Raw genomic sequence first — 19539 nt, forward strand, 5'->3', positions numbered from 1 at the left:
CCGCCTTTAAAGTGCTAACGAGAACACATGATATGCCGGCCACTACACTAAGGTTGTATCAACATAGAAGTCAGAGTTTCTGAAGTCAGAGTTTCACCTTACTGAAAGCTTATAGTCTAACTAAAGTACCTCCAGATACATGCTATATTAGATAAGGATCAGGGGATAGCACTAGGAGAACAGAATAGGGCCCCCAAACCCAGCCTTGGAGGTGGGAGTTGTCAGGTAAGTGCCACAAATGCCCAATTACAGCTGAGGCTCCTTCCTCCCTGTTTTCTATAGAATCCTGTGAAGCAGCTCCAGCTATGTGTGAAGAAGAGGACAGCACTGCCTTGGTGTGTGACAATGGCTCTGGGCTCTGTAAGGCCGGCTTTGCTGGGGATGATGCTCCCAGGGCTGTTTTCCCATCCATCGTGGGACGTCCCAGACATCAGGTGAGGAAAATCATGATTGGAACATAACAGGGCACAGATTAGGTTCCTCTGTGTCCATGTTTATCCACAGATTGCCTATCTCTTTCTGCCCAGAAGTTATGTTAAAAATATACCTCTGATGATTAAGGTCCAGGAGTAAATGCCAATTTCGCATACTATGTAGACAGATTATCTGATGGGTGTCTATCAGATACAAAGTCTGCCCCTTTTTCATATGTCCTTTTTGTCTAAGTATAGTCATTATCATCATCATCATCATCAAAATCATTTCATCACTGTCAGAAATGCTTATACATTATCCTGATGTATACGAAAGCTACTGTTTGGAAAGAAACTAAAATAAAAGTCCAGGTCACTTAACCATACAGAGCTGATGTTAGATGAAAGCAAGCATTGATACCAAATGCAATTTTACATAATATTAGCTGTCAACAAAATATATTTGGACAGCCACATGGTAATTTTACATATTATGTGTAAACAAAGTATTGGTGGCATCACATGGTAAAAACTCAGTAATTTCATCTCAGAAATTCTCCTTCACATCAGAAATGTAGTTTGTGCATTGAGGCTATCTGATTGATGTTTATGCCTCTCTGCTTGGGACATATTCATGAGAATAAATAATAGAAACCTCTCCCAATGAATGTAGTCTGTCTGAATTCGTTGATCTTTATGCAGTGGAGATATTCTGCACAAGCTGCTATTTTTTGGGTCCATAGTAGCCATGGCTGTTTTGTAGTTCTAAAATAGTCACTCCAGTGCAATTTAAAATCTAGTAACAATAATTTTTTAAGAATTGCACCTTAATGATTTTTTTAAAAAATGCAGCTGACTAATTTAGGCAAATGCCTTCACAGTTGATTGGTATGAACTTATCCATTAGAAATCAAGCCTCAAGTGGTTATTTGTAGATGCAACGCTTTTGCTTATAATAGTTAGAAAATAATGCTCATATTCTTTTGGGTAGGTGATGACTTTAAAAGTACAGTTTAAAGGACTTATAAGACACAAAATGCCATTTACCAAATATGTAAAATTGTATACATTCTTTCAACAAATAATTATTGAGTGCCACATATGTGCCATGCAATTTGCTATAGTGATGGACAAGACAGACATGATCTCTGTCCTAAAAAAGCTCATCAAGGAACATAGGAGATAAAAATACAAAGTAAAGTTGACTTTGCCCCAACATCTCCTGTTATTTGGAGGCAATTCAGGTCTTTTTCCAATCAACTACAGAATGTTGCTTAAAAGCATAGTGGCAATGAGACTCAATATGTTTATTGTTGCTGATAATCGGAAGAGGAACTTTCCATCTCAATGATTTAACCTTTTGTGCCTTGCTGTAATTGATTCACAAGTTTTGGGAGATGCTGACTCATAATGTGTTGAACCTTTTTAGGGGGTGATGGTGGGAATGGGACAAAAAGACAGCTATGTGGGTGACGAAGCACAGAGCAAAAGAGGAATACTGACCCTGAAGTACCCGATAGAACACGGCATCATCACCAACTGGGACGACATGGAAAAGGTATGGGAGGTTTTCTGCAGCTTGGGCCCTCAGGATGCATAATCCCTGTGTTCCCTGATACAGAACACCACACTACTGCTGGGGAAATAACTGGCTCACATTGCTCAACTGTACTTTTACTTGTTAATGTTCATTCTGGGTTATTACCCATTGAAAAAAAAAATCCTGAAGTGTTTCTTTAAAAAAAATTCCCTTGCCAGGCAAGGTTGCTCACACGTGTAATCCCAACACTTTGGGAGGCCAAGGTGGGAGGATCGCTTGGCCCAGGAGTTTGAGACCAGGCTGGGTAACATAGTGAGATCCTGTCTCTACAAAAAATAAATGAAATTAGCCAGGTATGGTGGCACACACCTCAGTCCCAGCTACTTGAGAGATTGAGGTGGGAGGATCACTTGAGCCTGGGATATGGAGGCTGCAGTGGGCCAAGATCCTACTCCAGCCTAGGTGACAGAGTGAGATCCTATCTCAAAAAAAAGAAGAAAAAAATCCTGCAGGGCACAGTGACTCACACCTGTAATCTCAACACTTTGGATCACTTGAGGCCAGGAGTTTGAAACCAGCCTGGGCAACATAGCAAAACCCTGTCTCTACTTAAAAAAAAAAAAAAAAAGTTTAATTAACAGTGTATGGTGGCATGCAACTGTAGTCCCAGCTACTCAGGAGGCTGAGGTGGTAGGATCATTCGAGCACAAGAGTTCAAGGCTGCAGTGAGCCGATCATACCATTGCACTGAAGCCTGGGCAACAGAGCAAGACTCTGTCTCTAAAGAAAAGGAAAAAAATGTCCTTGCCTATTAGGGTTTAACTAATTAGAGGATGATAGTTCTGTAGATGAGAAGAGTAGCCCTTTGCCACTGCAGGGAATTAATCATCTGTTGCTCATGTCAACTTGGTTGCCCTCCTAGGACAAGCAGTGCATGAGCAGCAGCTCAGAGAATAACCCTCCTTTCATTCTCATCAGGGGCTGCATGGTTATCCCTCTCAGTGCAGTACAGCTAAAGGGGCTTGAAATGCTGGGAGTAGCCTTAAACAACCCATTCTTGAAAGGTTTTCATTAACTCACTCTAAACATCTAAATTAAAAATGTTTTTATTTTCACTATAGTAAACAGGACTGTAACATTGCAGATTTGGTACATTTCTGAATGCCTCTCCACACACTGAAGCACAATAGCCACTGAAAAAAGCTATACGATAAATATTTTAAAAATTACTTATCTGTGTTGCATTACATGAGGCCTTATCTCCCAGACACTTATAAAAGAGCTAAGGAGAAGAAAAGCTAAATTCTAAGATTTTGATGTTTGGTCATTAAACATTACAGACACCAGTGATCAGAAAAAAAATAGAAGAAATAATGAGAAAGTGACATAAAAAAATTTAAATACAGCAAGATATATCAGAATCACAACATCTGGTCTTTTATTTATCTATCAGCTCACTACTACTATTACTACTACTACACACACACACAATTTATCACTTAAAAGAAAAATACATAGAATTTACCTACTACACATACACATAGAATTTACTACTACACACACACACAATTTATCACTTAAAAGAAAAACACATAGAATTTATCAGCAGTAATGCTCCAAGCTCTATCTTTCTACAAAAATTTCATATCAGTAGGTTTGCTTAATTGAGGATTCTAGATTTGGTAAGATTGCAATGTGCACAGAGAAAAAGATACCACTATCAATAGGAAAATATTCTTTAAGAATTTCTCCATGGAGCTGACAACATCTTAGAATGTATCCTCCTAGAGAGAGACTATTGGAACAAAAAACTTTCCTTATTTCTAAAATTTAAATTCAAAGTATCTTCTGGTGGGGGTGAAGAGAAAGAGAGAGAGAAGGAGAAGGGTTGCTTGCTGTGACTGGCAGGATTTTTTGAGCAGTCTGCTGCTTTCACTCCACCAAAGAAACAAAACTTTCTGAAGTTTCATTTCCCTTCTATAAACCACAAATCCAAAACAAAAGAGAGTGGAATAACATAGTCTTTAAAGCTAATCTTGCTTTAGCTAATTTATAAGCTTTCACCAGCAGTTCTTGTTTTGCTCTGTTTTGATTTTGGGTGAATCTCATATTCCTGGCTCTGGTGGAGAATTTTCATGCTTTTAAAGATTAATTAATTTAGTCGTTTTTGCAATGGTTTGTTCTTTTCAGCATCTAGGAATTAAAGAAAGTGCTCAACCATAAAGCAAATGTAGTTATGTCCAAAGTACCTTCACATAGACACACTATACACAGGTGTGGGCCTTTTGGAAACACCTGAAGGCCAAATGTCTGACTGTGAGTGGAAGATCCAGAGTGTGCTGATAGAAGAAGCTTTTCTCATCCCTCGAGAGCAAAAAGGATGATGGAGGCAAGAGTCAGGGAGCCCTGTTCTCTTCTTCACCTACACTGCAAAGGGCAACTTCTCTAGAAGCATTAAAAGTGTCAATTAGGTTTTCAAGTAAGCATCACTTATTCATATATACATTCATTTGTCTTTTTATTTACAAAATTAAATCATTTTCCCATGAACATTAAAATGGGAAGAGAGAACCAAGAAAATAGAGTTGAATAATAATAACATTGATTCTGGACCAGACACTGGGCTGAACAATAACTCGAGGGTTACCTTATTTATTTGCACAAAGACCCAATGAGGTACGCACTAATTATTTTCATCTCCCTATTACTAATCATGAGACTGAAGCTGAGAAGGGTTAAAAACTTGCCTAAGCTCACACAACTAAGAAGTGTCTGAGCTGGGCTTTGAACCCAAGGTTTGATCAAGAGTTGTGCCCTTAACCACTATACCATCCTGCCTCACAGATCTGGATTAGGGATTCTGCTCAGTCACTTAGTAGATGTGAGTCCTTTGGGAGGGTACTCACACACTTTGAGCTTCAGTCTCTGCATCTATAAAACCATGGACACATGATGAGTACTTGTAGCATTTCCTTTGGTCTTGGTTTCAAGTAGCTTCTGGTCCCTTTTTGGGAAATGCAGGGCCTCATGACAGCACATCATTGTGTTTCTCCTCTGTCCCCCAACTCACTAGATCTGGCACCACTCTTTCTACAATGAGCTTCGTGTTGCCCCTGAAGAGCATCCCACCCTGCTCACGGAGGCGCCCCTGAACCCCAAGGCCAACCGGGAGAAAATGACTCAGGTAACTATGCTACCCCAGCACACAACACTTTGGGGTCTGGGGAAAGTTCTGTTAGAAGGAGGCTATGCAGGACAGCAGAGAGAAGGCCACAGCTGGGAGTCCACCAACACACTGACAACCTTCAATGAACTCAGGGATCCCAAAGGACAGGAACAGCTTGAAAGTACTTGCATCCTTCCTGCAGGGACCAGCCCTTTGCCTCCAAAAGCAATAGAAAATTTAAAAGATTTCATCAAGAAGGGGCCACGTTTAAGTTAAAATGTCTAAGGAGAAGTCACTTCATAATGCAGCATCACATAAAATAGGAATTTGGGTTCTAGAGTCAGGCATATCTAGGTTTGAAAACTGGATCTGCCACTTATCAGTTATGTGACCTTAAAGAACCCTGTTAATTTCTCAGAGCCTCAGTTTCCTTGTCTATAAGTTGGGAGTAATATTAATACTGTCATTTTTTAAAGGATTGATGTGAACATTAATGAGGTGAAATGACAGATGTGTATCATGGTTCCTAATAAACATCCAACAAGTAATAGTTACTATTGTCATTATTATTACTTGTTTGAAGCTAAAGACCTCACAATAGAATCCCATCCAGTCCACCAGACACAGGAGTTTTCTAGTATGGATGAGCTATTAAATAATAACTTCTAATGTCAATTCTGTTCTTGCTATGGTCAAGTACTAGGCTCAACATTTTACATTCATTGTCTCTTTAAGTTCTAGAAATGTGAAGCAGGAACTATGATTACATTGATTACATAAATGAAGAAATTGAGGCTCAGATACATTAAGTGATTCTCCCAGAGTCACATAGCTAGAACTGGAAGAGCCTGGGATTGATCCATGATCTTCCAGCATTGAAGAATCATAAATGTAAATAACTGCAAGGCCTTTTCCTCAGAAGAGCTCCTGGTGCTTGCACCAACCCACTAGCACTTGTTCTCTACAGAGGAACATCTGTGGGCCTGGGAATCACTGCATGTCGCAAGAGATGCTGCTTCTGATGAGTTATTGTTCCTGTCAGTGGTGTGGAGGCAAAAAAAAAAAAAAAGGTTGGAAATTATGACTCGCTAGCAAATGATGTCAGACATTCTGGTTAGTAGAGTAGGAAGGGTCTTACAGATGGAGAAATGAAGACCCATGGACATCTCCTGATGCACAAACTTCTCACAAGTGACCTGGAGGGGCTCGGTTCTAATCTTGTCCCTGGACTGCACCAACTGGGGCACTGACATTCTACGTGGTCCTCTATTACCAGTGGGCAGGTCCTGTCTTCCAGGAATCAGGGTCTCTCCCACTGCAGCCAGAATGGCCTCAGATTCTAGGGTTAGCATTGACCCAGCAACTACATAAAAAAGTGGAATAGATTAAATAGAACCTCAGGCAAATCACAGAAATGGGGCTAATCCTAGCCAGCCTGAGCTTCAGATTTAAAAGTTCTCTTTCTTTCTACCAGAGAAATCAAAACCTGGATGTTGTCTTCTCCTTTTCTTCTGGCTTTGACAGTTAACAAGCCCTGGGATGTCTGCACTGGAAAAATGGGAGATCTCATTTAGTCCAAATTCCTCCGCTGTTTATAGTTAAGAGACCTGGAATGAAGCCACTATTAATCAACTATTAGTTTGGTGACTATTAGTCAAAGCCAGGACCAGAGCCAGAAGTTAGACTTTCCTTTCCCCTGGCCAAACCTTGTGTGCACATTCCTTCTTCCCCTCCCCACCCTGTCAGGCCACTGATGTGATGGCTCCCCATTCACACCTTCATTTCTCCTCTTTACATGACCAGGGCTGTTCTGAACCTCCTTACTTTGGCCTCCTCTGCCCAGAACAGGTCAGGCCCCTCTGCATCCATCAACCAGGTGTGCTCTCCTGACCATTCTTTGTCAGATGGGCACCTTCACTAACTCAGCTCTTTGGATTGCTTTGCAGATTATGTTTGAGACTTTCAATGTCCCAGCCATGTATGTGGCTATCCAGGCGGTGCTGTCCCTCTACGCCTCTGGACGCACAACTGGTAGGTGGCTGGGAGGCACAGGAAGCTGGTCAGAGCGCACTGCCAGAGATGGGATTGAATGGTCATTAACACGTGGGGGTGACGGACTGGGGTTGAGTTAGAATGGACACGGCTGAACCCAGCCCTAAGAGCTCTTCCTCTCGTGTTCAAAATAAGCCCTTGACCTCATATTTCTAGCAGAACTTTTTTCTACTGTTTTCCTCTTCCTGTTCTTTCCTTTTTTCCATCTTCCCCGAGCCCTGTCCCACCTCACCTCTCCTATCACATGACCTGTTTTCTCTTTTGAAATAAGAAGCTCGGAAATTCCCTCTCCCCCAAGGCTTCCCTCTACTTGGCCAGCAAGTAACCACATGCCAGCTGCCATGGTGACTTATCATGCCCAATTGTCTCCCAGGCATCGTGCTGGACTCTGGAGATGGTGTCACCCACAATGTCCCCATCTATGAGGGCTATGCCTTGCCCCATGCCATCATGCGTCTGGATCTAGCTGGCCGAGATCTCACTGACTACCTCATGAAGATTCTGACTGAGCGTGGCTATTCCTTCGTTACTACTGGTGAGGCCTGTGGGAGATAAGGGGGAGAGGAGAGCAGTGTGTTGCTCAGTAACTTCCAGGACCATCCTCACTATCCAAGGAGATAATGGGATAAAGATTTGCAAATGGCAAGGCCTGGCTCTAAAGCACAGAGCAAAGCACATCTTTCTTTGCTATGTGAAGTTGCAAAATGATTACACTATTTCCTTGAGGAGAACAGTTATAGACACCCAGTGTTATGCATTAGTCAGTGTTGTGTAATTGATCTTTTTTTAATCCCCTCCACTAGCAAATAGAAGAAGATTGTGCAGAGACTGAAGATGGCATGGTGTGGTGATTGGCAGGAGGCATTGTGATAGGACTCGAGTCCCAACTCTGCTACTCAGTAGCTCTGTGAGCTTGGACAAGTTAACCAACCATAGTCTCTTTATTTGTAAAATGGGGATAATAATAGATCCTATATCACATGATTGTTATGAGTATTAAATGGAAGAATATATGTGGAATACTCGACATACAGTAAGCATTCAATAATTGTTAGTTATTAACAGTGATACATATTAATAGCTAACACAGTGACATATGTGTATTCAGATTCTAAGCCGGTGCACCCAGTCCTCCCTCACAAGAGGAAAGTGTCAGCATTGCCAGAAACATGGTATGTCCTCAGTGCTGGTGGCTCCAGCTACCTGCCCTCCCTTTAGCAATTTGGTATTGTCCAAAAGTTTAGGTTTCTGAACATGCCTGAGGCTTATTTTATACTCCAAATTTGAGCCTTGAAACTTGAACCCTGCCAATGTTAAAGTCTCCACTTGCAATATGAAGTTGAATAATTGCATTCCTCCTCTGCTCCCTACAAAGAATCCCAAGATGCCTCTAAAAGACTCCTAGAGCCTCAGATATAATTAATCCCCTAGAACTTCAGAGAGCAGAAGTCTGAAAGGTCTCTGCCTGCCCACTTCTTCCATATCTCGTTCAGTATGCACTGCTGAAACCTTCTGGACTAGGCCTGGTCCTGAGACAGCACCATCTCTTTCCTGGAGGGTGAGAAATGTGCCAAAGGTTTGAGCTGCTATCTACTGGCCCAGGCAACAGGATCTCAGACTTTTTGAAAATTGTGAGGCCCCTGAGGAGCTGATTCAGCATAAGATATCCTGGTTAACTGAAAATACAATATAACAAACTTTGTTATAATTTTAACACAGAGTAGTTATCCTGCCTACCCACCCCAAAAAATGTTAGGTACAAAAGGATCCCCTACTGTGTGCCTTTCTCTAGCTAGCTCATTTTATTCTTGTTATGCATTTCCCAGACAACGCATACTGAGGGCCTACTATGCATGAGACACTGTGCTAGGAACAGAGGTGGTTCCCTGGTGGCCCTACTACATCATTATCATTGTGGATTTTGGATTGCAGAATATTGAACTGACGCATTTTTTGATGGCACATGTCTTGAGGGAGGGACTGAAGTAGGGCAGGTGAATCTTTACCACCTGTGCAGACCCTAATGTTTGCCACAATGTTTGTATCTGGTTGGCAGCTGAGCGTGAGATTGTCCGGGACATCAAGGAGAAACTGTGTTATGTAGCTCTGGACTTTGAAAATGAGATGGCCACTGCCGCATCCTCCTCCTCCCTTGAGAAGAGTTACGAGTTGCCTGATGGGCAAGTGATCACCATCGGAAATGAGCGCTTCCGCTGCCCAGAGACCCTGTTCCAGCCATCCTTCATCGGTAGGCAACAAACGCCCTTTTCCTGGGAAGGGGAGTCATTGTCTTCTTCCGTATCAAGCCAGCCTCCAGAACATGGAGACAAGTGACGGTTGCCCCAAGACCAAAAGCATTTCTAAACCAGAAAAAGGGAAAGTGCCACATTTTCAAGGTGAGAAGACATAATGAGGCCAGGAAAGAGGTTTTCTTCCTAAGAAAACACTATCTATCTATGTTGCAGTTAAGCCCAAAGCATTCATGGTGTATGATGAAAGAATTAAATAATGCCTGTGCTTTGGAGACAGTGGAAAGGGTAGCAAGGGTGTGCTGAATGCTGAGAATCTGGGAATGCTGGGGGAGAGAAAAATAGAAGAGCACTCAAAGTGAGTCTGTTCCTACATTCACATAGTCTTGGAGAGACAGGTTTGCACAGTTGTTTACAGAGGCAGGCTCTGAGAGGGGTGAGCCTGGGTTTCAGTCTTAGTTCTCTTGATCTTGGGAAAGTCACTTAACCTTCCCAACTTGTCTCCTCATGTATAAAGTGGAGACTGTAATATTACTTACGTCCTAGGATGGCTGTGAGAATTACAGGAGATAGATAAAGAGCACTTAGCCCACTGCCTGGCAAAAGCAAGCATTCAATAATTATCAGATATCACTAGTAATTAATAATCAGGTAGCGGTATTGTTAACGTTATCATTACATCACAGCACTGCAGAAGATGAAAGGGCACCTACAGGTTTTTTGAAAACACCTGCATCAGAAATTAACAAAAGTCCAGACCCCCACCCCCACCCAAAAAAAATGTTAGCAAGATTGGAAAAAGGAGACTTTGTCTAAATAGGATAAAAAATTTCCCTGATAATCCAGCCCCATTAGCTTTGGGGGCTGGGGCAGATGCAATGTAGCTGTTAAATGGAGACCTGGGAGAGTTCTGAAGAGTTGCTGCAACATTGGCTCAGCGTGGAAGCTTTGCAGGGAATCGGAAGGCTTCACCCCTTATTTAAACCACACGGAGTGAGTAGTGAGTCTATTAAAAAATCAGTGATACCTGTTGTAGCCTGCACCTCAGGATGCTGCAGCAGGCCTTCCTCATTAGAAGGGAGGCAGAAAGACAGAGCATAACAAGGCCCTTTGGTCTCTCAGACAGGTGGTTCCTAGATTATTATGTCTTCCCACCCTCAGTCTACTGCAAGATCATCCAGATGTTCAAGTTTGGTCTTCCGTGTCTAGCCTGGGTTTTACTCCCCACTTAAGGACCATGGCCTGTGTCTCTTTTCCAGGGATGGAGTCTGCAGGCATCCACGAAACCACCTACAACAGCATCATGAAGTGTGATATTGACATCAGGAAGGATCTCTATGCTAACAATGTCCTATCAGGGGGCACCACTATGTACCCTGGCATTGCCGACCGAATGCAGAAGGAGATCACAGCCCTAGCGCCCAGCACCATGAAGATCAAGGTACTGTTCAGTGACAGACCCGGTGGCAATGCTGCCAGCAGTGTCAGCCCTATAACCACAGATAAGAACTCTTCAGAGACTGTATTTTGGTGACATGCAACTGTGGGCTTTAGGGGTAGGTAGTGGACACAAATCTCATATCTTACAGGATGTAAGTCAATCCAGTTCATAAGAAAAATTGAGTGACTTTATACAAAATTTGATCTATATTTATCCTTGTCTATCAGCTACTTTCAGTAGCTGCAGTCAAGGTCAACAGAGCTCCCCACATGCTTATGTCTCTTTAAAATACACATTTTGTTGTTTTTCTCGACACAAAAAATAGTGCATCGTGCATGTAACACATTTTTTAAAAATACAGATGACCTAGACTCATTTCTGAAGAACTTCAAACACTGTAGATTTAGGAGGAGCTTATACTCTTCTTCCACTACTAACCTCAATCCTGTGGCCAGGAATTCAAATTTTATCTTCATTCCTCTGTCTAGCACATCTTTTGGTACAGGTGCTCAAAAGCACAGAATGACTCCAGGATGACCAAGCTCAGTCCCTGAGCCACCCAGGACCCCTGTATGTGGTGTGAATGTTGAGCCCTAGTGAAGGGAACTCAGGGATTAAATGGAGAAAATTCTTTGGAGGCAAACTTAACCTGTGGCTGGTCACTTCTCAAAGGCTATTATCACTCTCTGAAGTCAGAAGGCCACACCTGGGACCCTCTGACCCATGTCACAGGAAAAAGAGGGGCAATTCTAGTGCAGTTCACACACGTGGGTATTTAAACAAATTCTCTCCTCTTTGTACTCCCTTCTGTTTTTTAGAAGGAGTGTGCAGCTAACACTTGAGAGCATGCTAGACTGAAACATGCACACTTTCTCTCTCCATGATGGGCTCTGGCTAGTCCTGCCCTAAAAGACTTCAGCATGAGAGAAGAGAGACTGTTTTCCAACAGGGTTTGTGTTTCTTGGATGCCATTCTGATCAGCTCTTATCCCCCTTACTTCCACACCAGAGGGAGATGAATGAAGCCAGCAGCTGGGCTCACTACTGAGTTAATCTCGTGAGGGTCGATAACAGAAAGAGGCTATTGCTAGAGTTGGGCAGTTCCTAGTTCTCTAAACTTGGTTTCCTGAATGGAAATGAATGTGAAACTCTGGGCCCCGATGTAGTGAGATAGATAGTATAGAGAACCAAGAAAAACCTGGGACAATAAGATGATAACATTTGGCGAAAATGAAACTGGATGAGAGACCTAGGGGAACTCCCATAGAATTTGTCATAGGCTGTTCTTGCATTGCTATAAAGAAATACCTAAGACCTGGGTAATTTGTAAAGAAAAGAGGTTTAACTGGCTCACAGTTCAGCAGGCTGTACAGGAAGCATAGCTCTAGCATTAGCTTCTGGGGAGGCCTCAGTCTCAGAAAGCTTCGAATCATGGTGGAAGGCAAAGCAGGGGCAGACACCTCACCTGGCAAAAGCAGGGGCAACAGAGAGGGTACGGATGGGGGGAGGGTGCCACACACTTTGAAATAACCAGATCTCATGTGAACTCAGAAGAAGAGCTCACCTATCACCAAGGAGATGGTCTAAGCCATTCATGAGAGATCCACACCCGTGATCAGAACACCTCCTACCAGGCCCCACCTCCAACGCTGGGGATTACATCTCAACATGAGATTTGGAGGAGACCTCCAAACTATATTAAATTCTTTACAACTTTTCTGAAAACCTAAAATTGTTCCAAAATAAAAAGGTTATCTTTAAAACCAAACCAAAACAAAAAACCACCTGGGAGAACCCAGGTTTGAATATTAGATCTGACACTGATATAGCCGGTGTTACCTGGGCCAGTTACTTAAACTGTCTCAGCCTCTGTTTCCTCATATGTAATATGGGAGTAATTTAAGACTTATTCTTCAAGATGTTTATGAGAATCAAATGAGATAATACATGTAAAATGCTTAGCATAGTGTCTGGCATATAATTACATGTTCAGTAAATATCAGTACTTTGTATTAAGAAGTAAATGCTCAAGCAGAGCTCAGAAGATAAAGATTAAACTGGTTAGCCACAGTTTTCACTGTTCTCTGTGCCTAAACCATTCATTTATTTGATAAACATGAGCATGCCTTGCAGGTTAGGCCTGTGCACTGGGAAAGGCCAACCAGTGCAGCTTAAGAGGCACCTATTGCAAGGGAATATCCCCAGCAGGGGACCCTGAGTCCCCCAATGTTAAACAGAGCATCTGGGTGAAAAGTGGTAGTTCACTTCACCACGTGGAAACACATTTGTATAGTAAGTTCTAGCACAATTAAAACTTCTCCTTTGAATAGGCTAGGGTTTGTTTCTACAGAAAGTGTGTCGTGTTGAATTCTGAGGCAGAGTTCATGGAAATCAGAGGCATTGCCAGGGTTCTTAAGTGGGGGCCATGGCTGGATTTGGAGCCAACTCTCAGTTTGCTCAATAATGTGGTCAAGGAGTTACAGATGAGAAAAACAAATGTGCTTACTGAAGAATTTCTAAATCCGTGGCTCCCTCTGGCGGTCCTGCCAAGAACATGACACAATTAGGACACAATTGGCATCTAACACACAAGCCTGTGTCCCTGCTGAACAAGAAACTAGGCCATGGTAGAACACCCAGGCTCTGTCCTACGGCACTAACGACTGCACTAATGATGACATTAATGACCCTTCTTTTTCATCTTGACTGATAGATCATTGCCCCTCCGGAGCGCAAATACTCTGTCTGGATCGGTGGCTCCATCCTGGCCTCTCTGTCCACCTTCCAGCAGATGTGGATCAGCAAACAGGAATACGATGAAGCCGGGCCTTCCATTGTCCACCGCAAATGCTTCTAAAACACTTTCCTGCTCCTCTCTGTCTCTAGCACACAACTGTGAATGTTCTGTGGAATTATGCCTTCAGTTCTTTTCCAAATCATTCCTAGCCAAAGCTCTGACTCGTTACCTATGTGTTTTTTTAATAAATCTGAAATAGGCTACTGGTAACTTCTTGTGTTGGCCTCCAAACAATACCCGACTGATACCATTTGATAGGTTGACCTCACCCGTTACAGGATGGCTCCCTCTAGTGGTCCAGCTGAGCACATGGCAATTAGGATGGATATGTTTCTCAGGCAAAGGGTAGAATCACATTACCTAAAGTGGGGAGCTGCACTTCGGTTCTGTAAAGAGGAATAATTTGAGAATACATTGGAGATTTTAAAAAATAACATGGATTAAAGTGTATCAATGGGATAATCTACAGTACCTCACAACTTGCAAAGTGATTATATTACTTTACACTCATAACCCCAGTACTGGTAACCTGATGGGTGAAAAGAAAATAATTCACACACACACACACACACACACACACACACACACACACACACACACATATGTATGTGTGTATATATATATATGTATCTGTGTGTGTATATATATATGTGTGTGTGTGTGTGTGTGTATATTAGAGATAAGGTGTCACTCTGTTGCCCAGGCTGGAGTGCAATGGTGTAATCATAGCTCATTGCAGCCTTGAACTTCTGGGCCCAAGCAATTCTCTCCCCTTGACTTCCCAAACTGCTGGAATTATAGGCATGAGCCGCTGTGCCTATATACCTTAAAAGTCATATCTTGTATATTAAAAGTCACACACACACATATAGATACATTTCCCATACGTATACAAATATATATGTGTGTGACTTTTAATATACAAGATATGACTTTTAATGCATATACTATGTATTAAACTTATATATATATACACATACATATATACATAGAGAAACAGGTGGTCTGACTTTTATGTTTATTGAGGGAAACATGGATTTTTTAAAAACATTGAGAAACACTGCCTTAAAATCTCACTACACATCTGGACCACCTGTTTCCCTTCTCTTGATCTATCTGTCTTTGAAAAGGATACTATGGATATATTCATGCCAGAAGGAATGAGAGAGAGAACAATACTTTCCAAGGACTATTAGTATCAATCATCAGGTAAGGGTTTTACACATATCATCTCTCAGCTGCTCTTCACAACTATCTGGGGAAGTATTACTATCAGCCCACTTTATAGATGAGGAGACAGAGATTGCTCTAGAAATGCAATTGCATAGGAGAGCTACCAACTTCCATTTGGCCAGAGAGGCACAAAGATATAAAAAAAAATACCGACCCTGCTGTTCAGGTTCTTAGCCTCAGAGCACTCCTTGCCCAGGCTGTTCACCATCCTCAGTTGCTCCCAAGCTGGGAGCTGCTTGCCCTCCAGTGCATAGTGTGTGTCGGCACTCACTGGTTGTCCTGAAGAGTGAAGGTGGCTCTGTCTGTGGCAGCACCTCACTGCAGAGACCTCCAGGCCCAGGACTGAGTGTCTGTTTGGTGTAGAAAACCCGAACTCCGCTAGTCTTCTCTGGCCCTGTAACTTGCAGATAATTAGGATTAATACTACAAATAATAAGAGCTGGGATGTACTAGTGCCTGCCATGACCAGAGCCTGAATCAAGCTCTTTATATTAGGATCTCATTTTCTCCTACAACAGCCCTATGAATTTGGCCTGACTTAAAAAAAAATAGAGATGGGATCTTGCCATGTTGCCCAGGCTGGTCTTGAACTCCTGGGCTCAAATGAGCCTCCCACTTTGGCCTCCTAAAGTGCTGGGATTACATGCGTGAGGCACAGCACCTGGCCATTACTGCCTTTTTACAGAAGAGTAACTGAAGCTAGCAGCAGCCCAATGTCATGCTGCTGGCAGAAGTATCAGGTTGCTCCTTCTTGTGCTTGGTTTCCAATTCATATTTTTAGCCATTAGGCCAGGATTTCCCAAAGAATAGGCTACATGGACCAACCTCATCGGAAGCTCATTTTAAATGGGTAGAGTCCTGGGTCACATCTAACACCCGCTGAGCTAGAATCTCTGGAGCTGAAGCTGGAAACCTGAACTTCAATCAGATTTCCCTGGTGATTCTTATGTACATCAAAATTTAAGAACCACTGGAATATGATTGAGGGAAATCTTCCAGCTGCAAATTCATGCTCGCCAGGCAGCGGCACTTCATAGCCACTAGATTTAAACTTAAGGATTAGTGTGCAGATACTTGCCACCAGATCACTTTCATAATTGAGGCAGAAATCACCAACCATTGCTGTCATCTCTACAGGGTTTCCTTGGAGTAAAACTGGTCTGTTGCACTGCTGTACTTCATATTTACCACCAGGCGGCATGAGCTCTCTAGTAAAGAAACATTCTTGGAACAGTCTCTCAGGCTGAAACAGCCATGCCCAGAGGCAAAAATCAGGCAAACCAGAACCACCCACTGAATATGCATTAGTGAAATATTCGCTCCTTGTGAGCCACTGAACTGCAGTGCCTAAGCACCCTCCTCCCAGTCAGCGATCAGTAATTCATCCCCTGATTCCACGAGATGCCCAGTGACTTAAAGGGCTGGGCTTTGCACAGGTGGCTGGGTCCCCTTCATGAGTATCACACCAATCTCCAGAGGAGATAAAACCAGCAACATACAGGTTTGGCAGCCTTCTGAATCCTCTTCTCTCCTCTAACAATAGCAAACCAGACTCTCAAAGGAGGGGAACATCCTTCTATGACTACAGAATTTTCCCATGACAGGCTTTTGCAACTCTGGAGGACAGCATGGGTTTCTAATGACATTAATTCACATCACGCAGCCATTACTGTGAGCAGATGTGTGGGAAGAGGCATTATTTACTTAAAAATAATCCTCCGTTGTCTTGGGAGGCTGAGGCAGGCAGATCACGTGAGGTCAGGAGTTCAAGACAAGCCTGGCCAACATGGTGAAACCCCATCTCTACTAAAAATACATAATTAGCCAAGTGTGGTGGCACGCACCTGTAATCCCAGCTACTCAGGAGTCTGAGGCAGGAGAATTGCTTGTAACCCAGGGGCAGGTGTTGCAGTGAGCCATGATCGCGTCATTGCACTCCAGTCTGGGCCAAAAGGAGTGGAACTCCGCCTCAAAATAATAATAATAGTAATAATCCTCTGTTGTTAATGTAGTATCATTTGTGCAGCTAGGAAATTCTCTTTAGAAGAATTTCTAACACAGAACAGCCTGGAGAAGAACGTCTGATTGTAGTTAGGGAGGAGGCTGTCTGGACCAACACACACTCGCAGGCAACCAGAAGCCACTGCTGCAGTGCAGCTCAGCTTATTCAGAAAGAGACAGCCAAAAAAAAAAAAAAGAGAGAGAGAAAATGGGGCAGCCTGAGATAGGGTTCTTCCTTATCAGAGTATGAAGTAATGTTTATTCCTGGTAGAGCAGAGTCAACTTCAGTAATGTCTGAAAAGCACTATGAGCTAGGACAGAGAGCAGTGTCAAGGAAATAGAACTAGGCAAGGTTCTGCCTGGATGGAACCTGCAGCCGAGTGAGGAAGATGGGCATTAAATAAGGAGTTGGGCACATTGTAAAAGAAGAATTATATGGGGTACTGGCTTTTATAGCCAGGGGCTCAGGAGAGGCTGCATCCCTGAGAAGACAGTGCTTAAGCAGAGGCTTAAAGGGTAAGAATTGAGTAGACAAAAAAAAGGGCTGGAGGCTAGAGGGGGTTGAGGTTTGGGAAGGGGAAGTAGACCTGCATGGGACGTGTTCCAAGCAGAGGCCCAGAGATGTAAGAGTGCTGCATACCTGGGAAAAAGGGAATCCCAAAGAACTGGACCACACACATAAGTGTGACCATGACTTCACTATGATTTTCCAAAGTAATATTCATAACATTTTTTCTATGAAAAAATCAGACACCAATTTCAAGCAGTGGAGGCAATGTTGAATGAGAAGTATGGCATCTCTGGACCATCTGCTTTTCCTGAGAATTTCACTTTTCAGGTTAAATTATTGCTTTTCCTGAACATTTCACCTTTCAGGTTAAATTATTCATCTCATATCTGGGAAATGAACATGCAAACATCACCACCTCTCAGTCTAATTTATTCATGGAGGCTGTAGCTCTCCCAGAATATCCTCCTTAGAGCAATTTCTAGCTCCTTCTGGGCTAAAGGGAATAAAAATGATTACTATTTGTCTGGGTTTGAAACAATGCTCTCCTCAAGGAAAACTGATGATGGAACAGGCTTCTGTATCATGAGGTTAATGACAGTTTTCCAGAGGCCTAAAACTCAGGGGTCCTTAAGCAGATTTCCTTATCCTTGGAGAAAAGTATATGGTACTGCAGACACACCACATCAAAAGGTGTTCTTTTTATACTCTTCTTAGTTCTTGCCTTCTGTTTCTTTCCCTCCACATTTAGTTTTGAGCCTTAGTCCTCTGTCCTTTCATTGAATCAATTATTTTTCCTCCTTTAAGACCTCTCCGCATATGCCACAACCTGAAATTCCCTACAAAATGACCTAAAATCATGTAACTTCAAGCCTTCCTTTAAAAAAAAAAAAAAAATGACATCGCCTACTCAGGCAAAAATATATTAAACAAGTAAATTCTATTTTTCAAATTTAGAATGAGCTCTTGCTCTTAAGATTTAAAAAAGTCTGTGATTTCAGAGAGATGCCTCAACATAGTATTCTTCCTTATGAATGCTTAAACCACTGACTTTGATGGAAAGCAAGAGTAGTATTCCAAAGTGCTATGACTAGTGCCTTTTGTTGGTTGCTCTCTTTTTGTATTTCTAATCCTACCCAGCTGAAACAGCTGACCTATCCTTGACAAAAATAAATTCTCCCTCTAAACATGGTGCTAGTGACCTTGATAAAGACTCAAGACTGGTGTCCCACAACACTAAGAGTGATTGGAGTGAGTGAATTCTGGAGGCCTCAGACATCTTCATCATCAACTTTATTTTACTATTAAAATTTGACTTTAGAGGAATTAAGCTGATCATATATTGCTCCGTCAAAAGGAGAATGAGATGCTACTTTACATTTACTAGGATGGCCGTAATAGGATGTAGAGAAATCAGATACTTCATATGTTGCTGTTGGGAATATAACATGGTACAGCTGTTGTGAAAAACAGTTTGGAGGTCTCTCAAAAACCTATGCCTAGAGCTACCAGATAACCCTGCAATTCCACTTCTAGGTACAGATCCAAAAGAATTGAAACAGGTACTCAAACAAATGCATGTACATGCATGTTTATAGCCCTACTACTCACAATAACAAAAAGGAAGTGTCTTTTTGGTTATTGCGTCCATTAATGGATGAATAAAATGTCATCAATATCCATCAATGGATGTCCATCAATGTCCAACAACGGATGAATAAACAAAATGTCATCAATATCCATCAATGGATGTCCATCAATGTCCAACAACAGATGAATAAACAAAATGTGGTATATACATAAATGGAATGTTATTCCATAAAGATGAATAAAGGACTGATTCACACTACAACATGGATAAACCTTCAAAATGATACGCTAAGTGAAAGAAGCTAGACGCAACAGCTCACATATTGTACAATTCTACTTGTATGAAATATCCAAAATAGATGGATCCATATAGAATGCAGATTGGCAGTTGCTAGGAGCTGGGGGGAGAGGGAGGGAAGGGGAGCAACTGCTTAGTGGGTGATATGGTTTGGCTGTGTCCCCACCCAAATCTCATCTTGAATTGTAGCTCCCATAATTCCCACATGTTGTGAGAGGGACCCAATGGGAGATAACTGAATCATGGGGGTGG

General features: G+C 42.3%; 2 protein-coding genes across 3 annotated transcripts in view; one reads left to right on the forward strand and one right to left on the reverse strand.

The window, feature by feature from the left end:
• The window catches only part of ACTA2 (actin alpha 2, smooth muscle), a 54629-nt gene extending 40762 nt beyond the window's left edge, over positions 1 to 13867 (forward strand). For both annotated transcript variants that reach the window (XM_012505699.2, XM_003255183.4), the window contains exons 2-9: positions 283 to 434; positions 1843 to 1971; positions 5027 to 5137; positions 7066 to 7150; positions 7545 to 7706; positions 9228 to 9419; positions 10680 to 10861; positions 13574 to 13867. In XM_012505699.2, coding sequence (XP_012361153.1) covers positions 306 to 434; positions 1843 to 1971; positions 5027 to 5137; positions 7066 to 7150; positions 7545 to 7706; positions 9228 to 9419; positions 10680 to 10861; positions 13574 to 13717 — 1134 coding nt within the window. In that variant the 5' untranslated portion in view covers positions 283 to 305 and the 3' untranslated portion in view covers positions 13718 to 13867. The remainder of the gene's footprint in view (positions 1 to 282; positions 435 to 1842; positions 1972 to 5026; positions 5138 to 7065; positions 7151 to 7544; positions 7707 to 9227; positions 9420 to 10679; positions 10862 to 13573) is intronic.
• Positions 1 to 19539, reverse strand: part of STAMBPL1 (STAM binding protein like 1) — a 96847-nt gene that overhangs the window by 26109 nt on the left and 51199 nt on the right. The window lies entirely within an intron of this gene.

Source organism: Nomascus leucogenys, chromosome 3, assembly GCF_006542625.1.
Source record: "Nomascus leucogenys isolate Asia chromosome 3, Asia_NLE_v1, whole genome shotgun sequence".
Classification (NCBI taxonomy): Eukaryota; Metazoa; Chordata; class Mammalia; order Primates; family Hylobatidae; genus Nomascus; species Nomascus leucogenys.